The sequence below is a fragment of the Vulpes lagopus genome, chromosome 7 (genome assembly GCF_018345385.1).
Source record: "Vulpes lagopus strain Blue_001 chromosome 7, ASM1834538v1, whole genome shotgun sequence".
Taxonomy (NCBI): Eukaryota; Metazoa; Chordata; class Mammalia; order Carnivora; family Canidae; genus Vulpes; species Vulpes lagopus.
Window position 1 is genome coordinate 78,009,787 of NC_054830.1, and position 16,008 is coordinate 78,025,794.

General features: G+C 48.5%; 1 protein-coding gene across 1 annotated transcript in view; it reads right to left on the bottom strand.

Annotated features, from left to right (window-relative positions):
- The window catches only part of TMOD1 (tropomodulin 1), an 80,732-nt gene that overhangs the window by 59,842 nt on the left and 4,882 nt on the right, over window positions 1–16,008 (bottom strand). Inside the window, exon 2 of the mRNA XM_041762949.1 lies at window positions 401–566. Coding sequence (XP_041618883.1) covers window positions 401–520 — 120 coding nt within the window. The 5' untranslated portion in view covers window positions 521–566. The remainder of the gene's footprint in view (window positions 1–400; window positions 567–16,008) is intronic.

A 16,008-nucleotide genomic window follows, 5' to 3' on the forward strand; every position in this document is an offset into this window, starting at 1 on the left:
ACTGAAACTACACCACTCCCTCCACTGGTTCTCCAGGCCTTTGGACCTAGGCTAGAACCACACCGCCAGTCCTCCTGGATTTCCACCTTGCTGACTACAGATACGGGGACTTGTCAGCCTCCATAGTCATGTGAGCTAATTCCTTAAAACAAATCTCTTCCCTATGTGAATATATGCATCCTATTGATTCTGCTGGTTTAGAAAACCCTGACAAACACAACACACACACACACACACACACACACACACACTTTCAAGGGCAGTGTTATTCCAGTATCATTGCCATAGAAGGAAATGGGAAGTGGTAGCTACAGGAAGTCTGCACCTGTTTCTCCCCCAGGTAGTACTGGTTACTGTCCCTGCACCTGTGATGACATATTACCCTTTAGTGCCTACTCACGTCAGGGTCCAGCTCATCCAGCTCATTTTCCAGGGTCCTGAGCTCTTCCTCCGTGAGGGCTCCAAGGATTTCATCTTCATCCAGGTCACGGTATTTTTCTAGTTCTCGTCTGTACGACATTGTCAGAGAATCTGTGCTTGTCTTCTGAGTTTCTGTGATCTATGACCTACCAAAAAGAGAAAAATCTTAGAAAGACCCTTCTCAGATTTTCTGTTTCAGAACAAATCAATGCTTGTCATTCACATGGTGGCCAAGCATATTCTATGAATTGTCAGGATTATAACTACTATAGTAGAATACTGTACTAAGTTGGAATAATTCTCCAATAAAACCATGCAAAGTAAAAAATCCTGATGGCATGTGATTGAATAAATTGTAACTGATTGTACTGGCACGACCATTAATTCCAAATAAAACAGGGGACTACAAATGGATTATAAACACTTGAAAACTATTTTATTCTTCAGGTAGTTCAAATACTTTTCTGTACAACCCTCCACCCTTCACTCCGTGCCCTGATGGGAAACAAGATTGCTGGAAGCTCTGCCAAAGCTGAGTTTATAAGAGGAAGAGTATCGACTGAACACCTGCAGGTCCTTCACCTACAACATCTTGATCAATCCTCACAAAAAAGCAGCCAGCAATAATGGCTAACTTTTCCTACCATATCCAAACCCTGTGCTAAGCACTTCATGAGGATTTTCTAATTTAACCTCTGAGGTAGGTATTTGTCATTATTCCCATTTTACGGTTGAGGACATGGAACTTAGAGAGCTTGAGTGACTCACGCGAATCGCAGTACCTCCTGGTAGGGTGTGCTACCCACCAAGGCATGCCGGAACCACTGTATGCAATCCGATCTGCCCTAAGCCCTCTGTCCTCCTCTTGGCTAAAACTATCTGATGATATGACAAGCCCAGCTCGCACATCACCTCTGTGAAGCGTCAGGGTCCCCTCACTCAGCAAAGCTCATCATGGCCCCGGTGCTGGGTCCGCACCTCTCTGCTCAGTTCACATGCATCGCCCATGGGCCGGGTGTCAGTTTGCTGCTTCCCCCGCTCCCAGGGCCCAGACTGTGGCCACACACACAACACGATGTTTTTTGTTTTTTTGTTTCTGAAATGAACCTAATTCCAGTCCTACCTGCCTTTGCTTATCCCATCAGATAGCCTTGAGGAGACTCTGGGCTCTTCTCCTCTTGGAAAATGTCAGCTTGCTGCAGAAGCTGCTGGCATCTCTGTTTGAGCCTCTTCCCACCTCAGCCCTCCTTTCTGAAGCTGGCAGGCTAAAAAGTGAGGCAGCAGCTCAGGACTTCCTTAGATGCTGCGGAATGGAATACACTACTGTGTACAGAATTGGTGTTAGGGGTCAAATTGTGGCACCTCCAATTCATATGTGGAAGTTCCAACCGCCTGGGGACTTCCGAAGCCAGTACCACCCTGCAAGTAAGAATGTGATGTTCCTGGGAAACAGAGTCATGGCAGATATTAGCTCAGTTTACATGAGGGCATGCTAGAGAAGGGTTAGCTCCCAATCCTACAGGACTGGGGTCCTTATAAAAAGTGGAAATTAGGACAGATACACACACACACACACACACACACACACACACACACTCACAGTAACACGTGTGAAGATGAGGACAGAGATCAGTGTGGTGCTTCCAACAAACCAAAGAACGCCAAAGACTGCCAGCAAACCACCAGAAGCTGTGGGAGAGGCCTGCAACAGATCCTCATGGCCCTTGGAAGGAACCTACCCTGCTGACACCTTGATCTTGGACTTTTAGCCTCCAGAGCTTTGAGACAACAAGCTTCTGTTTATTTAGGCCACTCTGTTTATAGTATTTTTCTTATGGCAGCCCCAGCAAATGAATATAATCAGTATCTCTTCATCACAGAAGTTTGTGTTTTTAGACCCTGACGCAAGCACACACACACACACACACACACACACACACACACACACACACAGAGCATGGCTCATCTGGGACATGACTGATGGTATTTTCCAGCATAGGGAGAAATGAAAGCTAGGAAAAGACAACCAAATAATCAAAAAGCTGGAATAGTTGTTAACTAAAAACAGTGCACTTAAACATAATCAGAAAAACAAAGTTCACTCAGCTGACAGAAAAAGCCTCCATTTCAGAAAGTAGAGATATGTGTTATTAATGTAAGTTTGTGCATGTGTAGGCCTATCTGTAAGAGAAATATGACAGCTGGCCTGGTAAGAAAAGACTTGCTTTCCAAACACAGAAAACCTCAGTGCCATCCTTTTCTCTAAGAATGGCTTGGCTTGGCCTGACGTCTTCCTTTGCCCAGACCCCAAGAATGCAATGTTCAGACCATAAATGGGTCCCCCTTGATTCATTTCTATTTACTTCCAAAGAAAGCACAGCAGCTGACAATGCTCTGGTATAGATGAAAAAAAGAAAAAAAGAAAAAACAAACCTCAGTGACTGCTCTCAGAGAGTAACCTAATTTGGCTTTTCTTGAGTGGAGCCAGAGCATCTATAGCCAAGAGGGACCCTAGTGAAAGGTTCAGAGGCTTCCAGAACTAACTCACAGGGACACCTCTGAACTAGCTGCTAAACACGCTTTGGGCACTCAGTTTTGAGGTTATACAAATTTCCACAGGACTTGAGACCGCAGGGCTTCTTAAAACTTTTGATAGGCTTCCACACATTGGGCGCCTCCAGGAGAAACAGGCTACAAGCAGAATTTTCCTGGTCTTTGACCATGAAACCATGTCTCTGAGAAAATGTTCCTGGAATTGGAATCCCATGAAATCAAGTTTGGGTAACATCCTTAGCCTCATTTCTGGGTCATATGAGGGAGCCACTCAGACTCACACAAGAAGGGACTTGGGGACAGGACCCGCTGGTTCAGGTTTGGGACTCTGGGAGCTTCCCATGCTTGTTATCTTTGCCAGCTGACTCATTTCCTAGGTGATTTGCACCAAAATCCTTAGAAAAAGCGATGGACAGAGCCTGCAGAAGGGATGAGCCAAGACAAGAGAACAGAGAGTAGGAAAAGTAGCTGTGAAGGAGCAAGAGAGAAGTAGGTGGCGACTAGGGAGCTCATTGAAGGAGAGATGGGCTGGGTGGCAGGCCACCTCCAGAGACGCCACCCAGAGGCGTACAATCATGAACTTTCCCAAAGGAGTCTCTCTGTTAGTGTGCACGGGGAAGTTAATGTTATTCTTGCACAATCCAAGGTACCACTGAATTCACAAGTCCTATTTCAGAGGACTTAAAGGTGCTTTCTAATGTCAAGTGTCCTGTGAATATTATGGAGCGATAAGACCTTACATTAAATAAGCTGAGAGGAGTGGAGAGTACGTAAGGTCAGCTACGAAGCTGTCAGCTTCAAGCCATGCTCACCTACTTGGCTCCCAGAATTGGCTTCTCTAAAGTGAGACTGCCCTCCAGGGTCAGCAACATGGGGAGCTGGAGGAGAGGAAGGACAGGGTGGGAGGGAGGTGAAAGCCATGCGCATCGAGCCATGGTAAGCTCAACTTGAAAATATGGTTTGGAAGAGATGGTGTTTTATAACTGTTAATAAAAGGCTTCCAGGGACACCTGGGTGGCTCAGTGGTTGAGTGTCTGCCTTTGGCTCAGGTCATGATCCCAGGGTCCTTCCTGGAACTGAATCTTGCATCAGGCTTCCCATGGGGAGCCTGCTTCTCCCTCTGCCTATGTCTCTGCCTCTGTGTGTGTGTGTGCGTGTTTCCCATGAATAAATAAATAAAATCTTTTTTAAAAAATTAAAAGGCTTCCATTTCCTAATAAAAGAGGTGCCACTGACAGACACAGGGCTGAAATTCGGAAGACTGGTTGGGGAGCTAGCTGTGGTGGGAACTACCCAGGTGGTCCTTGCTAAATTCCTCCCATCCCCTGGGGCTCCGTTTGCTCATCTGTAAAATGAGCAGAAGTGGACTGGGAAGTTCTGCTTATAACCTGTACCTCTTGGAGACATCTTTGGATCAGATGGGTGGTCTTTAAACTGCATGCAGGGAGATCTCAGGCTCTTCCAGGGCCCCTGCAGAAAGGCTGAGGGAGGGGGCTCCCCTTGCTTTTGCCTGATTTGTTTTTTTGTGGCTCTATACCAGATTTCCCTTGAAGAAAGGAGGATTTGGCTACAGAAGTAAAAAGTTGCCAATCCCCCTAAACAGTGAGGGGGTAATAGTACCTTTTCCCCCACCGAGTGTTGTGAAGGTTTAGCTGCCACAAGCAGGCCTGGGGGAGCTGGGAACCCAAGAGAGGAGGGAGGGGTAGGAAGGGGGTGATGAAGCTCAGCATGACCCCCCGAAGCACCTCTCTTACCTGCTTTATAAATTGAGTCCTGAGTAAGAGTTATGAGAAAAGTGAAAGGGCAGCTCAGTAAATTTAAAATACATTGAAAAACTTGAATCTTCCAAATCTAGCGTATATATTACACTAGCAGCACATCTGGCCACCCCTGCCTCTCAATAGCAGAAGCCTTAGACCTCGGCTCAACATGAAAAAAATAGAATTTAGAAGCTTGCCAGGAAATACAACCAGGCAGGTTGGATAGTAAAAATTAGTGAGTCAAGGGCTGAGGCCATCCATCAGGAAGCTTCAGAAATGAAAGCTCTGAGGCGGGGAAGTTCTCAGAGTACCAAATGCACTTTTAAATCTTTCACGGGAAGTGGGTCCAGTCACTACAGCTAATGGCTCTTCCAGCAGCCACCCCCATGGGAAAACTCTGGAAGGAGGCGCCCAGAGCAGCATCTTGATTTATGGACTGTGTTTCCCTGAGGTCAGGAGGGGCTGAGTCACAAGTTCATATGAATATTTTCCAGTTGTACCATCTTCTTATTTCAGCCACAGTGAACATCTCGATGATGGGTGAAGAAAGGCTGATTTACAAAGTTGATTCTTTGTACCCCATCATCTTGCATCTTTGTCCTCTTTGGGAAGACATTTTGGCCAAAAGAGATTTTAGGCCATGATCCCTCGTCACTGAAGCCTGCACCTCTCTCTTCTCCTGGCTTTAGGGACACGAGAGAGCCTGAGATGCCCTCTGTTCCTCCTGAGAGAACTGCCTACCCCCTGCCCTCCTTCATGAGGCTCCCCGGGGGGCAGCCATGCTTTACGTCATCCTCTTGGCTGACTGGACAAAGTGGGTGCCTGGCTCAAGGGCAACGGATTGATGGGCTTGTCAATGAGCCATGAGATGGCTTGGAATTGGGTGAATGAGCTCTTATTTCTTGGCATTTGTATTAATTCCTGGGATTATCTTAACAAAGTCCCACACACTGACTTCAACAACAGAAGTTTTTGTCTCTTGGTCCTGAAGGCTAGAAATTCAAATCCGAGTGTTGGCAGGGTTGGCTCCTTCTGAAGGCTCGGTGGAGAACCTACCTGTTCGTGCCTCTCCCCTGGCTCTGCGAAGCTCACGCATCCCTAGCCTTGAGCTGGCAGTCTACTGTCCTGTACGCGTCTGTGTCCACAAGTCCCCTTAATATAAGGACACCGGTGATACCAGAGTAGGGCCTGTCCTCAGGACCTCACCTCAACTTGATCATCTGCAAATGGGGACATCATTTCCCCATTTCCAAATAAGGTGGTATTCACAGGTACAAGTTTTGGAGGGGATATAATCCAATCTGTAGCAGTGCTGAACTGGGACCCAAGGAGAAAGTGAGGCAGGTGGCAGGAGAAGCTGGCAGTGAGGAGAGGAGATCATCATGAGCAGGTGGAGGCTGAGGCCACGACGGAAGAGACATTTAGGGGCGTCAGAGTCCTCAGAGGAGGGTGAATTCACGGGACTGAGAGACACATAGAGAAGCCATGTCCCCAGAAGCGCCCTGCGCCCTCGGCCCTGGATTGCTGTGGCTCTTGCTGGACTCCCATGAGCACCCCACCCTCCCGCAGCCCTTGGGAGGCTCACCCTCTCCCACACACTCCCCTCACCGCACTCAGGCACCCTGAATGAGCCCTGCTCCTGGCAGCTCGCAGGAGCAAGAGTGAGAGAGCTCAGACTCCGCATTTCTCCTTCCTTTTGCCCCCCACATCCCCCCCACCTCAGTCTCCTGGATGGCTGGGTCATCTGTTCTCCTTGGCCCACTCGGCCCCTGGGCTCTGCTCTCTCCTCACACCTCACGCTTCGGCCGGGCCTTCTCATCTCCCGTGTGGGTACAGTGACCAGTGATAAGCTGATGCCTCTCAGCCAGTCTCTCCAGCCCCGGCTCCTGAGACCCCCAGGCCTGCCCTGGGCCCTGCCTGCACCCCCACCCTCCCCTCACCTGGGTGATGCACCTGAGCAGGCTCCCACACCAGGCCCCACACCTGGAGCCAGCCTGCGCTCTCTGTTCCCACTCCCGTCGCTCTGGCCAGTCCCCACGCCCCTCAGTCCTCTCTCTCTTTCTCTTATTTTTTGAACATCAGGGGCTTTTTTGACATAGTGACAAAATGCACATAACATAAAATTGACCATTTTAACCTTTTTTAGTAAACAGTTCGGTGTCATTCAGCACAGCCACACTGTGCAGCCATCACCGCCGCACTGGACAGCACTTGTTCATCTCGTCGGACTGACACTGTCCCCATCAAGCACTAACTCCCCGTCCTGCCCTCCCGTCCTCCCCAGCCCCTGGCAGCTGCCATCTATGTCTGTCCCTATGAATGAGATTACTCTAGGTACCTCATCTAAATGGAATCCTACCCTACTGTCCTTTTGTGACTAGAGGCCTATCTCTCTCACGTCCTTTTTATCTGTTCCTCTTCTCCCTTTCCACGGGGCTTGACTTTTTAAAATCTACGTTACCACAACAGCCCCCCAACAGCTCCCTCAGTTCTCCCTGCCTCAGTTCCCCTGCCTCCCTGCCTTCCAGTTCTAAGACTCCACTCAGCCTTGAAACGATCTTCATGAAAATCAGTTCTGATGCTGCTCCTGAACTGAAAGCCCCCTTCGAAGGTGTCATTGTGACACAGAGCAAACTCCTCGGCCTGGGGTTTGAGGCCAACGGAGAGCGGGTGGCTTCTGGGCCTCCGCAGCTTCTGATCCAGTCCAGACCTTCTGGCTGTGCCAGCCCACTGGCCCCGGCCAGCCCTGACATTTCAGTCCTCCCACCTGTCCTCTCAGCCTGCAGTGCCCTCTTCCCACCTCCAGGCCTTCTGAAGTCCTGCTAAGTCCTGGAGGCACAGCCCCTCCAGAGAGTGAAACATCCTGATCTCTCTCTCTTGCTCTCTCTCTTTTTAAGATTTTATTTACTTATTCATGGGAGACACAGAGAGAGAGGCAGAGACATAGGCCTCCCCTTGGGGAACCTGATGCAGGATTCCATCCTGGGACCTGGGATCACAACCTGAGCGGGAGGCAAGTGCTCAACCGCTGAGCCACCCAGGCACCCCCCAACCTCCTTACTGGAGAGGCTGGCCTCTCCCTCACAACCTCCAGGGAGCCGGGAAGCAGTGCTGCCACCTAGAGAAGACTGTGCTCCCATGCCCCTCAGCACCCCGTCCTCTCTGCCAGCTGAGCAGCTCCACATCTCAGTGTGCAACCCCCGGGGCCTAGCGCAAAGTGAGGGCTCCCTCCCCACAGCTTAGTCAGGGCTGCAGGCCCAGGGAGTGGGGCGGAAGACTGAATTCCCATGCAGGCCAGTGACCCCCAAGGGGAGACAGTCCACCAACCCTGGGTTGGTCAGGGCTGGGGGCTGCCAAGTAGGGTGCGGAAGGGGTAGACAAGCAGGGACTGGACGTCTTGGGGAGCTTAATTTCCTCAATGCTTAGGTTTTAGAACAGGGTCATTGAAGAGGATGCAAGAATCCTTACCAGCAACCACGCAGTGTAGAGACCTTAGCAGCCTATAAGCCTTGACCACCTGCCTGGTCCCTGCAGCGCCCCGAGTGTGCCTGAGGGCCTGCTGTCACCTGTGATGAGATCCAGCCAGAGACCAGGTGACCGGGCCGAGCTTCCCAGCCACTTAGGCCCACATGCCCTGCCATCCTGCTTCCCCAGGGAGCCCTCAGCTGACGCCTAGCCCCTTCCCAGTCCTGGGAAAGATCTCCCTGGCGGGACTGGCTGCCAAATTGGCCGGGTCTGGGTCCACTGTAAAATAAGACCATAAGTTCCTCTGTTCAAAATCAGGAAAAAAGAGCCATTCAAGGCACCAAGATATAAAGTTTCGCCTTTTCCCTCACGGTCTTGCTCTTGATGTGTCATAGTGTTTTCTTATCATTTACTGTCTCAATCACACAGGTGCCATGTGCTACGACACAAAGCATGCACGCCAAATCCACTCACTGCCACTTTCCTCCCCCTGCCCTGATGGGGGCCAGATGGTCGAGCCAGGCATCTCCCCTTCACACAAGGGGGCCACTGCCCCAACACACAGAAATGGGCCATCAGACGGTATCAGGATCTCGGTGCTGGACTGGGTTGGACGAATGTTTGCCCTGCAGAATGTACCAGAGATCCCCAGTGGTAGATGCGGGGAGGCTGGCAGGAAATAGGGGCACCAGCAGGTGAGGCAGCTGGGGTCTGAGAACCCGCCCCCAGGAAGCAGAGCGGCAGCAGAAGGTGCGACATCATATGGGCAGACGCTCTAAGCCCTGGTGCATGCTCCGTTGGCCACGGGACTTCACTTAAAAATACAAATCCAAAGAAAAAATTAAGAATTTCAAGAGAGCAACTGCAGAGCATTCACCCAAACCCAGCGTTCTGCTGAGAGTACGGTTCTATGCAACTGTGTCACCTACAACCTGTCCCCAGCTCTCTCCCTAGGACACAGACCCTGAAGGCCCCAGGGCCAGACTCAGCCCTGTCTCCCCTCAGATGGTCCTTGTCCCTTCTCCTTAGTATCTTCCAACCCATTAGCATCTCCAGTCCCTGTGGTCTACGGGAAGCAGGGCCCACTGTGCAATGGCAGAAAGAGCACTGGGATGGGAGTCAGAGGATCTGATTACAAGTCCTGTTGGTTGAGGACTTGCTGTGCAAGTTGGGCACGTTGCTAGATCTCTCTGGATCTCAGTTTCTCCAACCCAATTCATTGGGTATTTACTGACAACCTACTATGTGCAGGGCATGGTGGGACTTTGTGGCACAGACAGAAATTAAGACATTTCCTGGCCCTCAGGAAGCTTATAATTAAGTTGGAAGAATAACACTCATATAGAGATCCTTGGGGTAGCGTCACACACATGGTGTCTTTCCCATGTACCCCCACCAGGGTGTACAGCTAGGCCATGAGCCCTACTTTATACATGAGGCCTCGTCTCCGGTCAGCCTGTAGAAAGGCAGAGCTTGGACTAGGGATCACACAGATCTGGCCCCTGCTGGGCTCTGTCTGGCTGGGCAGCCTTGGTCATGTCACACAGTACCTCTGACATTTATGGAGTTGTTTTTGTTTTTTTTTTTTTAAGATTTTATTTATGTATTCATGAGAAACAGAGAGAGAGAGAGAGAGAGAGAGAGAGGGAGGGAGGGAGAGACACAGGCAGAGGGAGAAGCAGGCTCCATGCAGGGAGCCCAATGTGGGACTTAATTCCGGGTCTCCAGGATCAGGCCCTGGGCTGAAGGCAGTGCCAAACCACTGAGCCACCGGGGCTGCCCTGTGGAGTTGTTTTTAAAGTGAGGGTGCAGCATTCACCCCTCAAGGGATGCCATACGAAGGGAATGAGATAAAGGTAATATAGTTTAGACTGCTGGTTTCCTTCCCCTTTTCTCAGTCCCACAACACTTGAGACCAAATAAGCCAACCCTATGAGCATGAGACGGGTGGACATAGCTAAGCAGCCATGAGAAAGATTTAGGGGTTCTCAAGTGACTATTGACCTAATGTCAGTTGATGGCATGAGGCATGGGCCCCCAAGGTCATGGTGGGATCTCAGCTGCTTTAATCAAAGTACAGTGGCTGAAGCAAGACAGTGTTGGTCTTGCTTGGCTTCCTCTGGAGCTTAGCTCTGGGCCACCACTCTTTCATTAGTAGGGGTGACTTTTTTCTTTCTTAGTAAGGCATTGGTTTTATATATAGTCAAGTGTGCAAGTCTTGAGAGTACAGCTTCCTGAATTTTCCATGTCCATACCTATGTAAACACCACTCAGATGAAGACATGAGACATTTCCAGGCCACCAGAATGCTCTTATACTTCCTCCCAGTCCATCTCCCTCAAATATAGCTACTATTCTGACCTTAAAACCCAGATTGGCTTTAACTGTTTTTTGAACATCATATAAATGCAAACATTCTCATGTCTGGCTTCTTTCATGCAGCATCACATCTGTGAGATTCATCCGTGTTGCATGTTAGCAACAGCTCATTCTTCTTCGCCGATGTGTAGTATTCCATTAAATGAATTAGACCATAATTTATTTAGTTACCCTGCTAGTAACAAACACTTGAGTTATTTCTAGTACTTGGTAATTATAAATAGGGTTATGAATATCTTGTGGTAGAAACAATGGCTTATTTCTCTTGCGTACATACCTGGAGTCAAATTGCTGGCTCAGAGTAAGTACACATTGAGTTTCAGTAGATGCTATCAAACGCTTTCCCAAAGTAACGGCACAATTTTACATTTCCACCAGTGATGATGAGTGTTCCAGTTGCTCTGCACCCTGTCCACTCTTGCTATGGTCAGTACTTTTCATTTTAGCCTTAGCCAGGATGGCGGGTGGGTGGTGGTATCTCCTTGTGCATTCCCTGCTCACTGATGATGCTGAGTATATTTCATATGACTATTGACCATGTGGGTGACCTCTTCTGTGAATTAGACCTTTTCTCACGAGCGGTGCTGAGTCCAGAGAAGGATGGCAGGACCATATGAAGAACAGCTGAAGGACCAGGGGAGACATGGTCACACTCTTTAAACCCGTAATGCGCTGACCCTGGGAAGGAGGAACAGACGTGTTCTGTGGCTCCCCAGCGGGCAGAAGACATAGATTACCAGGACATGGATTTACAATCTGTGCAAGAAACTTTCTAACAGTAAAAAAAAAAGGCCTGAGATGCACTGGGCTGATTCAGGAGGTAGTGGGGAGGGGTTACCAAAGGCATGTGAGCGGGGATGACAGAGTCCCACATGAGGCCTTCCAGAGACAGTTGACATCTCCGCTGATGGTGGTGGTTGTTGGGGAGTTGAAAGATGAGATTTAAGACTTGGTTCTATTAGGAAAGATGTTTGGGGCCACTGAGTGGGGAGGATGGGGACTTAGAGACCAGTTATCTTAAAAGACTTGTTTTTTTGGCCTGTTTGCTTTTATTTTCCCCAGCTGATCTCATTCTCTTAGTCATGTGGGAAAACACCTGCTGAAAAAGCAGGGAAACTAAACACAGTGTTTGACTCTGTCTCCTTCTGCAGTTGCTATGAGCCCCATCCCACGACATAGGAATCTCAAAGGTCTACATGTCCGTCAAAATTGTCCAATGGTTTAAATTAGGAAGGCCGTGTGTGTGTGTGTGTGTGTGTGTGTGTGCATGCACCAGTGTGTATTTTCATTTCTCATCTCCTGAGGTCATCACAGTGTCTGAGTCACCGCACGAATCACTATAAGCAACAGAGTTCCAGGAGAGGGCTCGGAAACCATCTCCCAACCCTAGCTGGCCTGCGAACCAGGCCATCGTCTGCTCTGTGGCTCCTTCTCCTCTCCTCCCTGCAACTCCCCTCGTTCAAGCCAATAGGAGTTGTCACCAGGCCCAGACTCTTCTACACCATCTTTCTCCCAGCTGAAAAGGCTTCTAGCAAGCCAAGTATCTTAATACAAATGGTAGAGGCCATCAGAGTTCTACCATCAGAAGCATCGTCTTACTGTACCCCTCTGTCCGTAAGACTGAAAGCCACTTGGGAGCAAGCACCTCTCTCTCCCCCATGATCCCACACAAAGCTGGCACCCCTCAAGTGCTGAGGGCAGGTTTGCTAAGTAAATGAGTGAATGCCTAGCATTATTACTGGCTTTGACGGCCATAAATCAAAAGAATAAAAGTTGGTGTGTAGAAAAGCCTGTGGACTTCATTCCTCTTCTCATTCTCCATTTTACAAACACAACTTGTCACCTTGCCTCTCAGCAGGCATTAGCATAACATTCGGTTTATGAAGCTCACCTTTGTATTTTCTGAAAAACCAATATGAAAATTATCATGAACAATGACAAAGGCAAATGGCAAATGGGGGAAAAATATCTGCTGCCCATTGAACAAAGGGCTAATTCATTTAATAGACAAGAGTCCTACCAAAAAGCCAAGGCAAACCAAACAACAACAACAACAACAACAACAGCAAAACCAATCCAGTGAAAATATAGAAAGAGGAAAGGAACAGGCAATTCACCTAAAAAAAAAAAAAAAAAAGGCCAAAAAGCCTATGAGTAGATAATGATGCTCACTCATAACTATGGAAAGGTAAATTAAGAAATGAGCCATTGTCTCTCATCCAACACACTGACAAAGATGCAAAAGCCTGAGAATTCCGTGTTCACATGCTGCGGGGGAGACCGGTGCTGTCACATAGAAGAGAAGCTCACATGGGTTTACCTTCGTTCAGGCAAATTAAGCCATATCTACCCAATTGCACACGCCCTTTGACTCAGCAATTCTACTTCCAGGAATTCATCTTATTCACGTAGTCACCGAATTGTACAAAGATATATGTACAAATCATCTGATTATATTAGCAAAAAATGGGAGCCACATCAAAGCTCATCCATAGGACACTGCGTATGTAAATTCTAATGCAGACATAGAGTAGAGTGCTATTAACCTCATCTTTGGGGCGTTATGCCCAGTATGTCACTGTACCTTATAATAGCAAGCGCTATTCTGTACATACTGTCTAATGGGCATGGTAATACACAATACAGATTATTTCACACAATCTAAATAACTCTATGAAGTAGGTACATTTTTTTAAAAAGATTTATTTATTCATGAGAGACATAGAGAAAGAGGCAGAGACACAGAAGGAAGAGCAGGCTTCCTACAGGGAGCTGATGTGGGACTCGATCCCAGGACCCCAGGATCATGACCCAAGCCGAAGGTAGACGCTCCACCGCGGAGCCGCCCAGGTGCCCCGAAGTAGGTACTTTTTAATTCCCGTTTTACAGATGCAGAACCTGAACCACAGTAATCCGCCTGTATTAGCTTCCTAGGGCTGCCGTAGCCAATCACCACAAACTGGATGGCTTAAAGTTACTCTGTTGCAACTCAGAGTGTTCAAAAATGGAATCAAAATGTCAGCAAGGTTGGTTCCTTTTGGAGGCTCGGTGGGAAAGTCTGTTGTCCCGTGCCTCTGTCCTAGCTCCTGGCGATGCCAGTACTCCATGGCATTTCTTGGCTTGCACCTGCATCGCTGACTCTGTCATCACAGGCCCTTCTACCCTGTGTGTGGCCACTCCTCTTCTTATAAAGACACCAGTCATCAGATTTGGAGCCCACCCCAATCCAGGGAGACCTCATCCTAACTAATTACACCTGCAGGGACCCTATTTCCAAATAAGGTCACATTCTGAGGTTCCAGGTGGACATGATTTTGGGGGGATGCTATGTAACTTAATACAGTGACCAAGATCACAAAGCTAGTAAGTACTAGAGCTGAAGTTTGAATCCAGACAAGGTCCCATCTGACTGTACGCATCACCACAACGCCGGGCTGCCTTCTCATCATCGCTTACGCTGTGTGACGCCAACCACATCCCACCCAGGTGCAGTCTTACATAGTGCCATGTGATAACTAATTTAGTCCCAATTTATAGATGGTGAAACAGATCCCCACAACAACTCCATTTTATAGAAAGAGAAACTGAGGCATGGAGAGTTTAAAATTACCTGAATTTACACAGTTAGTCACAGGCAGACATTTGATTTGAACCCAGAGAGGTGGTCTCAGAGTCCGTGTTCTTAAGCCCTATGCTAAACTGCCTTCCATCTCATGTTCACCATCGTGATGTATACTCTAAAAATCAGGGCTCAGAAAACACCTCGCTCTCCTGAAAATTGGTGATCTTTTCATCAGACACCAACTATCCCCCAGTGCATCTTGTGCCCTTGCCCCTTGGCTGTCATGATTCATCCCAGAGCTGACTTGGGTGTCCAAAAACAGTTGCCATCTCAGCCAACACGCTGGCCTGATTTCCTCTCTTCATTCTGTGGTGGGTGTTCTTACCCTGGGCTTTGAGTGGCCTCCAGGGGGACCCACCCACCCGCTGAAGTGACATGCGAACTGTCATGCAGAGGTACATTCATTTTTCTCCAGAAAAAGTTAAGAGCATGGCCCTTAGCTCCCACCAGATTCTCAGGGTTTCATAATTCTGGTTTTCAAGCTTGCTGCCCTGTCTTTTTAAAACTTCTGTTCTTACCAGTTCTGTTGCCTGTTCAGGTTTATTTTAAGTGATCTCAAACCCTTTTAATATTGTAAATGGAATGCAGTATAAAAAACATAAACAAATGCATACAACGTTGTCTTCTGATCTGACTTGTAAATCTCTCTGGATTTGCCAGGAGGAAGTCCCTCTTTGGCACCCCCCTCACCCTTGTCTTCTGAGTGGTTTCTGAGGGGGGCACCTGGGCCCCCCGCAGCCACTGGGAGCACTCATCCCGTGCTCATAGATGCCATGCTTGGAAGCAGTGTGCCCTGAAAAGGTGATAGGACACAATAGTCTGAAGAGAGGTTTTAGGTTGGCCAGGAACTGGGGAGTTGGGCTTAAAAGACCCATCTGGGCCTAAATTTCTCCAGAATGCAAAGGAGAAGGAAGGAAGGGTACAGAAGATGGAAATTACCCACTGCTGCTCAGCCTGACCCTTCCAGCAACAGGCCGTTTCTGGGGTCTTGCCCTCACCCGCGTGTTGCAGCCACAGGCCCCTCCCGACAATCACGTGTCCCATCACCAGGGTCCCTGCCACCTGCCTGTTCTGTTCCTCCCGCTGCCTCCCCCACATGCCTCCCCCACCACCTGCCCCATCAGGCTCTTTCTGGGTGCCCTGCATGTGCTCCATTAACGACAAACAAAACAAAAACAAAAAACAACAACCCAACCAGAAAGAGCCCTGGATTTTGAGTCAGGGCTTAAATGAATTCATTTATAGATTTTAATAAAAACGACGTCTTAATGCAATGGCCAAGGGGAGACTTTGAGATAACTAGCACTCACCTCGGTGCTCAGAGTGTGGTAGTCTGTGTATGCAGGACGAGCCTCACATTATGAGGTGTTTATTAGAGCTTCTTAGGAAATTAAGCCTATTGCTTAATAAAATGATTAGAGCTTATTAGGCACCAGGAGCGTATTAGAAATTCAGAATCTCAGAACAGCTCCCAGGCCTACTGGGCTAGAGTCTGCATTTTAGTAAGATCCCAAATGATTCAAATGCCAGAGAAGCCCTAGTATAGAACACAAGGGCTCTCATTCTTCAAGCTGCCCAAACCCTGGAGAGCACTTTGGTTTTTCTGGACTACATGCTCTAGTTGGATGATCTGGAATGATTCCTATTTGGGTTCACTGTCCTCTATCAACAAAAGAGGGTTAATAATACCTGCCCGTCCCCTTCTCCCCTTACAGGATTCCCGAGTTTCAAATGAGATCATGGATTCATTCTATTTACTGGGATGGGGCTGACGGGGTTACAGAGTCAGGGGGAACAGAGTAGGCGTGG